Raw genomic sequence first — 17,337 nt, 5'->3', positions numbered from 1 at the left:
AAAAATATAAGTGCCGTTTTGTCTACTAGTCGTCCATAGTGTTTCTATGCCTGTATGGTGTCTTCATTCATCACTCAAAGCAACGTTTGTAAGTTTAACAAAATAACTAATACAATTCATACTTAAATGTTTGATAGTAGTGTTTTCATGCATGTTTGTATGTGCTATTTGTAATATGCTAACACGTTTACAAGTGTCTGTGTTAGAATTATTAACTTACAATGGAATTTTGTGCCTTCAACCGAAAGCATAAGTGTCGTTTTGTCTACTAGTCGTTCATAACGTTTCTATACTTGTATTGTGTCTTCATTCATCACTCCAAGCAGTTTGTAAGTTTTACAAAATAAATAAAACAATTCATATTTACATGTTTGATAGTAGTGTTGTCATGCATATTTGCACATGCTATTCGTTTATATGCTAACACGTTTATAAGTGTCTGTGTTAGTATCATTAAGTTACAATGTAATTTCGTGCCTTGAACCGAAAGTATAAGTGCCGTTTTGTCTACTAGTCGTCCATAGCGTTTCTATACTTGTATGGTGTCTTCATTCATCACTCCAAGCAACGTTTGTAAATTTTACAAAATAACTAAAACAATTCATACTTACATGTTTGATATTAGTGCTTTCTTGCATATTTGTACGTGCTATTTGTAATATGCTAACACGTTTATGAGTGTCTGTGTTAGTATCATTAACTTGCAATAACATTTTGTGCCTTGAACCGAAAGTATAAGTGTCATTTTGTCTACTAGTCCTTCATAACGTTTCTATACCTGTATGGCAGGGGTGGGCAATTAATTTTTACCGGGGGCCACATGAGCAACCCGAGCACTGCTGGAGGGCCACATCGACAATATTTCAATTAAATTTTGCTCAATATTATTTTTGATATATACCGTAAGATAAATAATAATAATAATAATTAATAATAATAGTAATACTTCAACATAGTGTGTGTAACAGCAGTCCATGACTAATATAAATAAATTAACATTAATAATAAATGACAGTAAAATAAGCACACGTATGACTGAGGAGTCATAGTGTAACTTTGTGTGGTGTTTGAGTTGTCCGACTTTTTGTGTGGCCATAAACGCACCAGTGGTTTAGTGCTATGCGTGTTGGTGACAAGTTGGTTTTGGCCTGGTTTGTACGGCAGAAAATGACTAGTTTTTCGAGATAGAAGTGTTTTACTTATGTTTTTGGTGTGGTTATGGCCGAATATAAACAGTTTTGCTCAATAAAGTGATCGATGTAATTCCTGGCCTCGAAGCATCTCGATAGACGTTACAATAATTGAACGGTGTTCAATTGAACGGTGTTGACGAACACCGTTAGGGCCGCTTGTTGTCACTGTCACTCAAAGTTGCATTGCAAAATTACATAGAATAAATATGTTTATTTTGTTTAGAATTCAGATGGGATTTGATTTGGTGCGCGGCATATATTTGCTGCGCGCAGCAGACGCTAGAGCAGTGCGCAATTGCGCAGGCACGCACCTTAGAGGGAACGTTGCATGGCAGTCCATGTCTTGTTGGAAACACGCCATTCTTCATCAACTTTTCTCTTTTTAGCGTCTCGGGTGTAAACCGTGCATCACTTGTCGCTGCATGTGCACCTTCACTCGCAGGTTACACACGGACACACGCCCATAAATAATACTTTTCAAAATAAAAGCAGCACAGTTGTATTGCGCGCACGACATAGATGTTTTTTCAACTTTATTTTGTAATTAATGATTGCAGCTGTTCACATTCACTCACAATCACGCACACGTCCACACGGAAGTAATACAAATAACGATTTTCAAAACAAAAGCAGCACCGTTGTATTGCACACTCGATATAGATACTTTTTTAAATGTATTTTGTAATTTATAATTGGCCTCACGCGGGCCGGACAGGGACGCACAAAGGGCCGGATGCGGCCCGCGGGCCGCAGAATGCCCAGGTCTGCTGTATGGTGACTTCATTAATCACTTCAAGCAACGTTTGTAAGTTTTACAATATAACTAAAACAATTCATGTTTACATGTTTGATAGTAGTGTTTTCATGCATATTTGCACGTGCTATTCGTAATATAATAACACATTTACCAGTGTCTGTGTTAGTATCATTAACTTGCAATAAAATGTTGTGCCTTGAACCCAAAGTATAAGTGTCATTTTGTCTACTGGTCTTTCATAACGTTTTTATACTTGTATGGGACTTCATTCATCACTCCAAGCAACGTTTGTAAGTTTTACAATATAACTAAAACAATTTATACATACATGTTTGATAGCAGTGTTGTCATGCATATTTGCACGTGCTATTCATAATATGCTAACACGTTTAGGAGTGTCTGTTAGTATCATTAAGTTACACTGGCATTTTGTGCCTTGAACCGAAAGTATAAGTGCCGTTTTGTCTACTAGTTGTCCATAGCGTTTCTATACTTGTATGGTGTTTTCATTCATCACTCCAAGCAAAGTTTGTAAGTTTTACAATATAACTAAAACAATTCATGCTTACATGTTTGATAGTAGTGTTTTCATGCATATTTGCAGTACTATTCGTAATATGCTAACACATTTACGAGTGTCTGTGTTAGTATTATTAACTTACAATGGAATTTTTTTTGTTTTGTTTCAGTCTCACAAATTCCTCAGTAAATTCACCAAAACGTCACTGTTTAGTTATTGAGTCTGTTTAACTGATTGGAGAGCTAGCTTCCGCAGCTAGTGGGTCCATGATGATGACTTCTGTTTTGTCTTATCAGCCGTTTTACTGCTGTGTTGCAGACACCGTTTGGAAACAATAAAGGTATGCAAATAAACATTTACAGAATCTTACTGTGTAAATAACTAATTTCAAAACGTATATATTTGCGGCTAATAGTCCGGTGCGGCTAATGTATATAAAATATGTGGTAGAAAATGGATTGATGGATGTTTTTCTTCTAACATTTAGCAGGTGCAGCCCATTAATTAATAGTACAGGAAAAACGGTATTCTATTTTGCGTCTTCTTCTACTGATTTCTGGAAGTTCCGGAAATGGAGATTATTTTATATTACTTTTTTGGTCATCATGTTAAAAAAAACAACAACAACAAAACATGCAGTTAAGTGATGAAAATAATAGTTTTACATGTTTCTATTCAAACTCTCTATGGAGGAAATGGGCTCTATTTCTGTAGATATAATATAGTAACAGACATCTTCATAACAATATGTAATATGTACAATATACAACTGCAAGTATATATATAATGTAGTAACAGACACCTTCATAACAATATGTACTATGTACAATATACACACTGCAAGTATATATATAATGTAGTAACAGACACCTTCATAACAATATGTAATATGTACAATATACACACTGCAAGTATATATGTAATGTAGTAACATACATCTTCATCACACTATGTAATATGTACAATATACACACTGCAAGTATATATATAATGTAGTAACAGAAACCTTCATAACAATATGATGATTTTCTACCGTGCCATTGTAGAGAGCATCATTAGATACGGGATCACCTCATGGTTTGGCAACCTAACCGTTAAGCTAAAAAGCAAACTGGCCGGCATGCATAAAACGGCAATGAAAATCGTAGGGAGGAAAGAATATGAGCCTATACAGAGCATCTATGAGCAGGCAGTTAGGAAAAGAGCTAAGAAAATTATTTCCAACTCACAACACCCACTCTTCCCTGAATATAGAACCCTGCCATCAGGGAGAAGACTCCGGGTCCCACTATGCAAATCTAACCGCCTTAAATTATCATTTGTCCCAGCCTCCATTAAGCTGACCAACAATGTGCAATAAAATGTTAATACATAGGTTAGCACTTTTTTAGCACATAGCACTTTAGCACATAGCACTTTAGAACTAAGCACTTTAGCACATAGCACTTTATCCATGAGCTCTAGTACAATGCACACTGGTACTTTATCTTTATCTCCATACTGTAGATTTTATGCCTACATCAAAGTGCCACTATGTCTATCAAGCTCCATGTTCTCATGTTTAAATGTTAGTTGTCTGGTTGTGGTTGTGTCTGTGCTTGTGTTTTTGTTTTTGTGTATGTTAAGAAAGCAATGATGCTCTGTGCCCAAGACAAATTTCCCCGCGGGGACAATAAAGTTTAACCTTGAACCTTGATATGTAATATGTACAATATACACACTGCAAGTATATATACAATGTAGTAACAGACACCTTCATAACAATATGTACAAACCCCGTTTCCATATGAGTTGGGAAATTGTGTTAGATGTAAATATAAACGGAATACAATGATTTGCAAATCATTTTCAACCCATATTCAGTTGAATATGCTACAAAGACAACATATTTGATGTTCAAACTGATAAACTTTTTTTTTTGTTGTAAATAATCATTAACTTTAGAATTTGATGCCAGCAACACATGACAAAGAAGTTGGGAAAGGTGGCAATAAATACTGAAGGAGGAATGTTAATCAAACACTTATTTGGAACATCCCACAGGTGAACAGGCAAATTGGGAACAGGTGGATGCCATGTTTGGGTATAAAAGTAGATTCCATGAAATGCTCAGTCATTCACAAACAAGGATGGGGCGAGGGTCACCACTTTGTCAACAAATGCGTGAGCAAATTGTTGAACAGTTTAAAAAAACACTTTCTCAACCAGCTATTGCAAGGAATTTAGGGATTTCACCATCTACGGTCCGTAATATCATCAAAGGGCTCAGAGAATCTGGAGAAATCACTGCACGTAAGCAGCTAAGCCCGTGACCTTCGATCCCTCAGTCTGTACTGCATCAACAAGCGACATCAGTGTGTAAAGGATATCACCACTTGGGCACAGGAACACTTCAGAAACCCACTGTCAGTAACTACAGTTGGTCGCTACATCTGTAAGTGCAAGTTAAAACTCTCCTATGCAAGGTGAAAACCGTTTATCAACAACACCCAGAAATGCAGTCGGCTTCGCTGGGCCTGAGCTAATCTAAGATGGACTGATACAAAGTGGAAAAGTGTTCTGTGGTCTGACGAGTCCACATTTCAAATTGTTTTTTGAAACTGTGGACGTCATGTCCTCCGGACCAAAGAGGAAAAGAACCATTTGGATTGTTATAGGCGCAAAGTTGAAAAGCCGGCATCTGTGATGGTATGGGGGTGTATTAGTGCCCAAGACATGGGTAACTTACACATCTGTGAAGGCGCCATTAATGCTGAAAAGTACATACAGGTTTTGGAGCAACATATGTTGCCATCCAAGCAACGTTATCATGGACGCCCCTGCTTATTTCAGCAAGACAATACCAAGCCACGTGTTACATCAACGTGGCTTCATAGTAAAAGAGTGCGGGTATTAGACTGGCCTGCCTGTAGTCCTGACCTGTCTTCCATTGAAGCCTAAAATACCACAACGGAGAACAGAATCCTCTACAAGGGAATACCTAGGGTGAGCGAGAAGATTGCTGTAAGGAGAATGAGACTAGCAGGACACTGCCAAAGGCATCAGGAGCTGCCAGCCAGCAAATTGGTGCTGTGGGAACCAACACATGGGCATCGGTCAAGAGGACGTCCCACACTAAAATACATGGACATACTCCAGATGGATGCAGGAGCTCAGAGTACCAAGGAACTGGCCAAATGTATGGAGAATCGGGATGACTGGAAGCAACGATGGAAGGCTCGTCTGAGGACGACCTAGAGAGAGAGAGACCCCCGGACTGTTGAACAACTTAAGCTGTACATCAAGCAAGAATGGGAAAGAATTCCACCTGAGAAGCTTAAAAAATGTGTCTCCTCAGTTCCCAAACGTCTACTGAGTGTTGTTAAAAGGAAAGGCTATGTAACACAGTGGTGAACATGCTTTTTCCCAACTACTTTGGCACGTGTTGCAGCCATGAAATTCTAAGTTAATTATTATTTGCAAAAAAAAAATAAAATGTATGAGTTTGAACATCAAATATCTTGTCTTTGTAGTGCATTCAATTGAATATGGGTTGAAAAGGATTTGCAAATCATTGTATTCCGTTTATATTTACATCTAACACAATTTTCCAACTCATATGGAAACGGGGTTTGTAATATGTACAATATACACACTGCAAGTACATATTTAATGTAGTAACAGACACCTTCATAACAATATGTAATATCTACAATATTTACTGTATTTTGGTCATTTCAAACATATCACGGAACTAATTATTATTAATTTCCGTTTCCATAGCAGTGCACTTTCGACTTCCGGAAACAAACGCGAGTGTTTCCTAATCAAGGTAGACTTGGTAACAGACAACAAAGACGACTATTTTTGGACACACAACCTTATCTTTTTGTAGCTGAATATACGGAGGATGAACTACTGCTTCTAGAAGCGAACATGAAGAGACGGTGAAACGTTGGCGCAGACGGAAGTTAAGAAAGTATGACTTTGATGCTGTAAATGTGGAGCTTGGAGCCAATCTATTTTGACATAAATGGATTGCTTTAACCAAAATCAACTGGAAACGTCCCCGGCCAGCTGGACCAAACAGACCATCGAGAGAGTCACGCTTTATATCGATCATGAGACACATGACAGCCAGCATATGCTAGCTAGCTGTTCACAAACAAAACATGAAATAATACTTTACAGATACTGTAATATGATTGTTCATGTTTTTCACTCAGTACAGATTGGTGTCCTACCACAGTGTTGTGTATTACAAACTCAAACATGTTTTGTGTTGTTGTAGAAGCTAGCTTATCTCTTTCCGTAGCTAGCTCACGGCTAATTTCGTAGCACTTCGATGTGTTAGTACGCTGGAAAAATAGTTCCTCAGTGTTCACTCTTACAATAACAATGTCACTACAGTTTGTTATTATATATTATATAATGAAGTATTGTTGACGGTTTTTGAATTATTTTTTAAAGTGATTTAGAGGTAGGATTGATTGCTAACATTAGCTGCATTGCTAGCCACCAAGAACGAGCCGATTTTTACAAGTTAGAAAGCAAAAAAACCAAAACATTTGTCTTCTTGTCTCTCACAAAGATTGTGAACGATAGGCAAAATTCCCCAAAAATTGCATTTCCCCTTTAATCCTCTTATGACTTCCAGCAGGTAAACTAGGGCCCACATAACGCACACACACATTGCATTGGTTCCATTATTTGTGAAAAGCCTCACCACTGACATTCAGTTTGTAGAGTTCAATTCACAAACAAGCCTCAGTATACAACGTCAGCAGGAAAGTGAAAGTGACATTGGGTTGGAATGGATCACACCAGCTATGTGACCCACTACATCACCATTCACCTGCACTTTCACACTAAACCATTCAGTCACTCGAGGCCCTTAAAAGGCTTCCATATCCAACAGACCCACTCCAGACTAGGGTTGTACGGTATACCGGTACTAGTATAGTATCGCGGTACTAATGAATCAAAAACGGTACTGTACTCTGTTTGAAAAGTACCGGTTCACCATATTTTTATTTTTATTTTTATTTTTTTAACGGGCATGACGGCGCGCCATGACAATGTTGGTTTTACAAGCAGAGGAGCATGTTCGGCAGTGCGCACACACATAGTCCTTACAAGCAGACACAGTGTGTAGACAGAAAAGGTAGAATGGATGCATTTTGGTGTAAAAAGTAAAGATAAAGGTGAAGTTATAACACTGAAACACCCTCAGGAAGAGGTGCTTCAAGACATGGCTAGCTAGCTAGCAACTAATTAGCAGTGTTTTAACTTCTTCCCAATCACTAATCGTTGTCTCCATGGCGACAAATAAAGTAAGTTTCTTACAGGTAGCATTATCACTGGAGGAATAGCTAAACATGCTTCACTACACACCGTAGGATGATACAATAGCTCACCGGCGTCACAATGTAAACAAACGCCATGGGTGGATCTACGCCTGACATCCGCTGTAATGATACCAAGTACAGGCGCGTATCTAGTCGATATTGCTATGATTACATCTATAATTTTTATCGACACAAAATCTTTTTTCCTTTTTTAAAAAATTTAAATTATGTTTATAAATTTAGTGAATATGTCTCTGGACTCATGAGGACTTTGAATATGACCAATGTACGATCCTGTAACTACTTGGTATCGGATCGATACCTAAATGTGTGGTATCATCCAAAACTAATGTAAAGTATCAAACAAGAGAAGAATAAGTGATTATTACATTTTAACAGAAGTGTAGAAAGAACATGTTAAAACAAAAAATTAGCAGATATTAACAGTAAATGAACAAGTAGATTAATAATGCATTTTTACAGTTTGTCCCTCATAATGTAGACAAAATAATAGAATATAAATGACACAATATGTTACTGCATACGTCAGCAGACTAATTAGGAGTCTTTGTTTGTTTACTCACTACTAAAAGACAAGTTGTCTAGTATGTTCACTATTTTATTTATTGACTAAATTACAGTAATAAACATATGTTTCATGTACCCTAAGATTTTTTGTTCAAATAAAGCCAATAATGACATTTTTTTTGTGGTCCCCTTTATTTAGATAAGTATCGAATTACATTTTGGTACGGGTACCGACATATTGGTATGGGGACCACCCTGGTGCAGACACCTGTATAGCATGCGTGTCCATCTCTTCAAAAGGCAGACACACTTCTCTGGAACCAAACACCACAGCAGCATGGCCACCAGAGCCTGCCTTTGATTTACAACATCTTAATTGTCCTCTCGTCCGAGCCAACAAAGGCTGGCCTGTGCTTTCTCCCTGCACGCATGCCAGCGGGTGCAGGGGACCCAGGGTCTGTCTCCTGACATGCCAACATGTCTCTCTGCAGGACATCAATGCACTTGGTAGCACCCATTTCAATTCCCTGTTGTTTTGCTGATGTAAACGCAGATCAGAGGCTGTGTGTTGACAATATGTTGTGGTTTTGAACATCGACAGCAGGGAAAGGAAACATATGGACCTTGCGTGAGAGGAAGAGGGTAAGGGTAATTATTTTGCAATGCGGTCTGCTGAAAATGATGGAAAGTGCCATTCTAAGTTGAAATTGCCCCCCGCACCCCAAAATAACTTGTTGAGATGTTCAACACTCAGGGGTGTCCAACATTTTGACTTGGGCGCCTCACAAATTGAAAGCCGAGTGCATATAACGTAACAATATCGTGAGTTCAAACCCCGGCCGAGTCATACCATCCATCCATCCATCTTCTTCCGCTTATCCGAGGTCGGGTCGCAGGGGCAGCAGCCTAAGCAGGGAAACCCAGACTTCCCTCTCCCCAGCCACTTCGTCCAGCTCTTCCCGGGGGATCCCGAGACGTTCCCAGGCCAGCCGGGAGACATAGTCTTCCCAACGTGTCATACCAAAGACTATTAACAATGGGACCCATTACCTCCCTGCTTGACACTCAGCATCAAGGGTTGGAATTGGGAGTTAAATCACCAAAAAATGATTCCCGGGCACAGCCAGCCACCGCTGCTGCTCACTGCTCCTCTCACCTCCCAGGGGGTGATCAAGGGTGATGGGTCAAATGTCGCCACACCTAGTGTGTGTGTGTGACAATCATGGGTATTTTAACTTTAACTTTGACATATATGTGCACATACGTGTATATATATATATATATATATACACATACCTGTATATATATATATATATATATATATATATATATATATATATATATATATATATATATATATATATATATATATATATATATATATATTATACCTGTATATATATATATATATATATATATATATATATATATATATATATATATATAAATATATATATATATATATAAATATATATATACGCATACCTGTATATATATATATATATAAAAATATATATATACACATACCTGTATATATATATATATATAGTTATTGCTTTCAGACTTCGACCACATTTTTTAGCCCAATGCCGCCTCCTAGTTAAAAAGTTTGGACACCCCTCCTCCAGTGATAATGTTACGTGTAAGAAACATTGTTTATTTGCTGCCATCAATATGCATTGTCCCAATATGGCAATAGTATTAAAAGCTTTTTTGTCAACCAAATGTATATAATAATATTGTATATTGTCTATTTTCTGCAACTCTAATTTAAACGGGGAACATTGATGAGATGTATTTATGGTAACGAGCTATAATCTAAGGTACCACTGTATTTAGAAATGCATACTGACAAAATGAAAAATGACCTCTTGGTTTCAAATGCTCACCTTTTTTAGAGGAGTTCATCTTTGGAGTCAGCAGTTCCTCTTTGTTGCACCGCATCATGCTGCTGACTGTTTCTGGACAAATATCACTGTGGCTCCTGTTGTTGACTTTGTAGAAAAGTGGACTTCCTTGAGGCGTGTCGGACACGGTGGACAGAGACCTAGGTTTGGATTTGTGTTTCCCTGGTGGTTTAACAACGTCCACCTTCTGGTGTGACTTTACGTCCTGACCATCCCAGTTATCGAGTCGTGATTCAGGGTGCCACTTGTCCTGAGAGATACGTTGGGTTTGAATGTTATGACTATAATTCAAACAAGGTCTTGATTCCACAATAACTGGGGATTCCTTTAGCGTGTCCCCTGGTTCAGAGCTGGGGGGAATATTTTTGTGATGGGAGCCAACGATTTCCGTTGTTGGCTCACAACAGTGTCTACATTGGCCTGACACGGGTGTTTTACAGTGGTTACAAAACTGTCCAAGTACATTGTTTTGGTCTTCAAACGCCCCCTCAGATCTTAAATCCAAGTCTTCGCAGAGGCCAACCTCCTCCAGCGCTGCAAGGAGGTCAACACTCCCCTTCTCAAAAGCAACGGGATGACTCAGCGCTGCCAGGTAAGAGTCTCTATACCTGCACTTAGCCTCTTGCTCCAAGGTATTAGTCCCCAGATTTCTTTGGCTGCATGGAGCGCAAGGCTCCTCTACATACTGAAGGGTACGTCCACCAAAAAGGCTACTGCCCAGAAGTTCTGATGGACGTGGTCTCACAGGTTTGACCAAGACTGAATGTGGCAGATGTGATTGGTTGCCATGGTTTACCATGAACTGATTTTCTTTAACAACATCCACTAAGTCAACATAATCACCTTCACTCTCTGGATAGTTGCGGCTGTCCCAGGTATTGGGCGACACCCAACCTACAGGTTTCACTAAGGGTTTGGGAAAGGATTTAGGGATTTGTTTATGTTGTGATCTGAAAAGTTTCGAAGAAGGGTCCACAGGTCTTAAAGATGCTGACATCCTGTCCTTTAACGGAATAAACCTTGCCTCCAACGGCAGAGTGGAGGCGCTGTAAGTGCAAGGAACTGATACCAGCTTTGGCTCAGCGGGAGCCTCCTGATGTGTGGTCAGAACCTTTGGCTTGTCCAAAAACTCCGGGACGGCTACTTCTGCCCACGGCAGCTTGATTACTCCTTGGTCAGTGCAAAGTAAGCAGCGGGACAGAGGAGTCCCGTGGCGTCCTTCATTGATCTCCCGCAGCCAGTCTTCGGTGAAGATGCACGGGTAGGACGTCTCGGGGATCGGGGTCTGCTCCACTTCTCGACATCCTTCTTCCAGAAGACTTTTGAGGACAATACGGGCTGCTTGATCGCCAAAGGGTTCGACTTGGAAATAAAAGTCTCCAGGGCGCAGTAGCAGAGGGTTTACAGGTGCTAGCTGGACGACAGTTTTGTCGTGGAGACAGAGAGGCCAGCCCTCGCAGCGGAAAACCACATCGGAGTAGCCAGCCTGGAAAGGTAAAAGCGCAGTTTCATGCTGACTCGTGTCCCACAATGACCATCTTGACAGATAAAGTCAACAATACTTACACATGCCGCCTGCTGGACACTTTCCAGCAAGTGTTTGGAGGGGATGAGGAAATCGAGTAGGCACTGCAGGGCATCGCCATGGTAACGCTCCTCGATGGTGCGGAAGAGCTGGCTGAGGACGATGGGCGCCGTGGCCTCAAAAGGTGGGTAGAGGGCCGAGAGGGCGCTCTGGATGGACGAATCCAGAGAATTTGGGTTCTGGACAACAAAAACAAATACAGATCAGTGACAGACTGCACAGAAGGGAAGGGATTCACATGGCACCAATCCTGGCTAGATCTCCCGGAGGAGAGGAATGCAGTCTGCTGAAAATGATGGAAAGTGCCACTCTACATAGCAACTGACGCTGTGGTCAAAGTTGGAATTGCCACAAAACGCATTTTAAGGTATTCAACACTCTACTGACATCTGATAGCTAAAGTGGATAGTGCACCCCTAAAATGTGTCACGTTTCATGTGTCAGGTAAACCGCGACGAATGATGTATGAATCGCCTTGCGACTGTAAGTCTCTATTTTCGAATAAAATAAATAAAACACTAAAAGATGGACATTTTGTTTGCACCAGAGTGAAATCATTCTCATCTAGGCATGTACCCTCTTGTATGTAGGATCCTGCACTATGCCCTTAGACCAGGGGTGTCCAAACTAAAGCTTGTGGGCCAAATGCGGCCCGCCAGCATCTGCAATGAGGATCGCGAGAAGGCACAAGTTCAATAAACAATTTGACCCGACCGGGAGCAGTGTATCCACATCATTCATATACAGTCGCGATCAAAAGTGTACATACACTTGTAAAGAACATAATGTCATGGCTGTCTTGAGTTTCCTATCATTTCTACAACTCTTATATTATTGTGATAGAGTGATTGGAGCACATACTTGTTGGTCACAAAAAACATTCATGAAGTTTGGTTCTTTTATGAATTTATTATGGGTCTACTGAAAATATGAGCAAATCTGCTGGGTCAAAAAAATAAGAGTTGTAGAAGTGATTGGAAACTCAAGACAGCCATGACATTATGTTCTTTACAAGTGTATGTAAACTTTTGATCGCGACTTTATATCAAGTGGCCTGTTTGGTGCACTTTGTTCGTCAAGAAAAGCAACTTTGCCATTAATTACACTTCCAAATCAATGAGGTACAGCATTCACTTATACGACCCAATCCAAACAACCTTCCCTAGTCACGGTACAAAAAAACTAAATCAACCAGTACAAAAATTCAACAAACATGGTCGCACATGACACTACCTGTTCTTTGAACTTTGTCGATATTATAAATTATGTCCAATCAACATAAAAAAAAAAATCTAAATGACAACAATTTAAATTGATTACAAGGGATGATGTTAAAAATGCAAAACACTTCTTCCACACTTATCCATGTTCATATATATATATATGTATATATATATATATATATATATATATATATATATATATATATATATATATATATATATATATATATATATATATATATATATATATATATATATATATATATATATATATATATATATATATATATATATATATATATATATATGTATATATATATATATATATATATATATATATATATATATATATATATATATATATATATAATCATAATATGTACTCATATATATGTATAATAAATGTGTGTGTGTATATATATATGTCCATTATATTATTATAACAATATGTACTCATATATATGTATAATATTAGTGTGTGTGTGTGTGTGTGTGTATATATATATATATATACACACACACACACAGACAAACACACACTCACACACACACGCACACACACACACACATATATACATACATAATTCACATTTTTACAATATTAGAAACCATTAGTAAATCAGAGCTACTTAGAAGGTGAGATAACTCCTGGAAATGAGTGTCTTTGAATGGCCAAAGGTATAGATGTGTGTGTCCAAGTTAAAGGAAATGGCAGGCTGTCTTCTTTTAATAGATTTATTACAATCTTTGCAAGCTAAGTAGCATTTGCTGTGGTCTGGAACAACATGGCACACAAACAACTATGAGAAATGCAGCCAATGTTACATACAGATAATGTGTCATGAGACATGCAAATATAAATTAAATACACAGAGGACATAAGTAAAGGAAATTAAATGAGCTCAAATATACCTACAAATGATGCAATATGTGCATACAGCTAGCCTAAATAGCATTTTAGCATGGATTAGCTTGCAGTCATGCAGTGACCAAATGTGCCTGATTGGCACTCCACACAAGTCAATAATGTCAACAAAGCTCACCTTTGTGCATTCACGCACAGGATAAAACATTTGGTGGACAAAATGAGACAAAGAAGGATTGGAAGATTTTACATGTAAACAAACTGTTGCGTTACAGTCCACACTATGGTGAGTTCAAGGTTTGTGTGTCATGTTGTTCCAGACCACAGCAAACGTTACCCAGCTTGCAAAGATTGTAATAAATCCATTAGAAGAAGGCAGTCTGCCGTTTCCTTTAACTTGGACACACACATCTATACCTTTGGCCATTCTAATCGAGTCATTTCCAGGAGTTATCTCATCCTGTGAGAAGTTTTACTTATGTTTTCCAAGGTTGTAAAAATGTGTAGAATAAACATTACATTTCAACATTTCTGTCAACGAAGATAACCGTCATCCTGCGACACATAGTCATTTTAATAGTAGGCTAATATAGCTAATATAGACACTTACATCATGTGTTGTCTTCATTATAACACTTATATAAGACTTTTAAACTCATTTTGATAGTAGGCTAATATAGCTAATTTAGACACTTACATCATGTGTTGTCTTCATTATAACACTTAATAAGACTTTTAAAGTAATTTTGATGGTAGGCTAATATAGACACGTACATCATGTGTTGCCTTCATTATAACACTTATATAAGACATTTAAAGTCATTTTGATAGTAGGTTAATAAAGCTAATATAGACACTTACATCATGTGTTGTCTTCATTATAACACTTATACAAGACTTTTAAAGTCATTTTGATAGTAGGCTAACATAGCGAATATAGACAGATCATGTGTTGTCTTCATTATAACACTTATATAATACTTTTAAAGTAATTTTGGTAGTAGGCTAATATAACTAATATAGACACTTACATCATGTGTTGCCTTCATTATAACACTTATATAAGACTTTTAAAGTCATGTTGATAGTAGGCTAATATAGACACGTACATCATGTGTTGCCTTCATTATAACACTTATATAAGACAATTAAAGTATTTTTGATAGTAGGCTAATATAGACACTTACATCATGTGTTGCCTTCATTATAACACTTATGTAAGGCTTTTAAAGTCCTTTTGATAGTAGGTTAATAATGCTAATATAGACACTTACATCATGTGTTGTCTTCATTGTATCACTTATTAAGATTTTTAAATTTTGGGGGGTATTTTAGTCCAATATGCCTCTAACAACATTTTAGGTTGCCAAGCCCTGGACTAGTCTAATAATGGAAAACACAATTGCCATTATACACCAATATAAATGCACATGAAATGTGTATTTGATGTCAACACGAGAATGGCAACACATACAAATTCATGACTTGACACTCTTGGCCCTGGAAACATTTGACCCGCTGACGTCAGCACGCCTGCTATTCATACCACCCGTTCACTGAAGCCCTGCTGTGTTCGTCTCCCAGCCCCACAAAAGAGCCTGTTTTCACCCCCCATCCTTATTTAGCCTCATAGCCAGGCCAGGACCAGGAGACTGACCCAGAATAAACACGGCACGGCTTCAAAGACCTCAAACTGCGGGACCATGCTGGATGTCCGTGGCCCACTGGGAACCAACTCCGGGACTGGTGTTCAGTCACAGCTTTCGTTTTGCCTCACTGTCCATGATTATGCTTCGACCGGTAAATAAAGGCAAGCAGACATCCATGTTTGATCTCCCAATGTTTGGTATCTCTCCGAGACGGTACATGTCCTCAGTTGAAAAGAATGTTGCCTTTCTTGTGCACATCTGTAACAATAGATCACCTAAATGAGAACAAAATACCGCAGAGGCTCACGCTCGAGCGGTAATGCATCACAGCTGTTCAGGGCTAGCTGCAGATTCAGACTCTACTGTAAGTACAGTATGTGGACCTGATGTCATGGGTAATCAATCAATCAATCAATCAATGTTTATTTATATAGCCCTAAATCACAAAAGTCTCAAAGGGCTGCACAAGCCACAACGACATCCTCGGCACAGAGCTCACACAAGGGACGTCGATGTGAATGACTATGAGAAACCTTGGGGAGAATCGCATATGTGGGTAACCCCCCCTCTAAGTACAGTCCCTAGTGGATCCAACATAACAGTGAGAGTCCAGTCCATAGTGGGGCTAGCAGAAGACCATCCCGAGCGGAGACAGGTCAGTAGCACAGAGACGTCCCCAACCGATGCACAGGCGAGCGGTCCACCCCGGGTCTCAACTCTGGACAGCCAGCGCCTCATCCATGGTCACTGGAACCGGAATAACCCGGCGAGGGGGCAAAGGAGAAAAGAAAACGGCAGATCAACTGGTCTAAAAAAGGGGGGTCTATTTAAAGGCTAGAGTATACAAATGAGTTTTAAGATGGGACTTAAAGGCCTACTGAAATGATTTTTTTTTATTTAAACGGGAATAGCAGATCCATTCTATGTGTCATACTTGATCATTTCGCGATATTGCCATATTTTTGCTGAAAGGATTTAGAAAAGCCTTGCCTGTACCGGAAGTAGCGTGACGTCACAGGAGGCAATATTCCTCACAATTTTCCTTTGTTTACAATGGAGCGAGAGAGATTCGGACCGAGAAAGTGACGATTACCCCATTAATTTGAGCGAGGATGAAAGATTCGTAGATGAGGAACGTTACAGTGAAGGATTAGAGAGGCAGTGATGGACGTATCTTTTTTCGCTCTGACCGTAACTTAGGTACAAGCTGGCTCATTGGATTCCACACTCTCTCCTTTTTCTATTGTGGATCACGGATTTGTATTTTAAACCACCTCGGATACTATATCTTCTTGAAAATGAGAGTCGAGCACGCGAAATGGACATTTAAAGTGACTTTTATCTCCACGACAATACATCGGTGACACACTTAGCTACTGAGCTAACGTGATAGCATCGTTCTCAAATGAAGATAGGAACAAAATAAATAAATCCCTGACTGGAAGGATAGACAGAATATCAACAATACTATTAAACCATGTACATGTAACTACACGGTTAAAAATTCTCAGCCTGGTAAGGCTTAACAATGCTGTTGCTAACGACGCTAAGGCTAATTTAGCAACTTAGCAACCGGTGTTGTGCCTGAAACCTCACAGAACTATGATAAAAACATTAGCGCTCCACCTACGCCAGCCAGCTCTCATCTTCCCATCAACAGCCGTGCTCACCTGCATTCCAGCGATCGACGGCGTAGTAAGTAGTCCTTGTTGTGTTGCTGTAAGTATTGTACTTAGCCGCTAATACACAGATCGATCCCACCTACAACGTTCTTCTTTGCAGC

General features: G+C 39.0%; 1 protein-coding gene across 3 annotated transcripts in view; it reads right to left on the bottom strand.

Moving 5' to 3' along the window:
- Positions 1-17,337, bottom strand: part of LOC133655818 (uncharacterized) — a 134,186-nt gene that overhangs the window by 68,544 nt on the left and 48,305 nt on the right. For all 3 annotated transcript variants that reach the window (XM_062056362.1, XM_062056370.1, XM_062056376.1), the window contains exons 2-3: positions 11,799-11,996; positions 10,215-11,718 (exon numbers count right to left, since the gene is read on the bottom strand). In XM_062056362.1, coding sequence (XP_061912346.1) covers positions 10,215-11,718; positions 11,799-11,996 — 1,702 coding nt within the window. The remainder of the gene's footprint in view (positions 1-10,214; positions 11,719-11,798; positions 11,997-17,337) is intronic.

This window comes from Entelurus aequoreus, linkage group LG01 (genome assembly GCF_033978785.1).
Source record: "Entelurus aequoreus isolate RoL-2023_Sb linkage group LG01, RoL_Eaeq_v1.1, whole genome shotgun sequence".
Lineage (NCBI taxonomy): Eukaryota > Metazoa > Chordata > Actinopteri > Syngnathiformes > Syngnathidae > Entelurus > Entelurus aequoreus.
The sequence above is the reverse complement of the archived record's forward strand: the minus strand, read 5'-3'. Positions and strand labels throughout refer to the sequence as shown.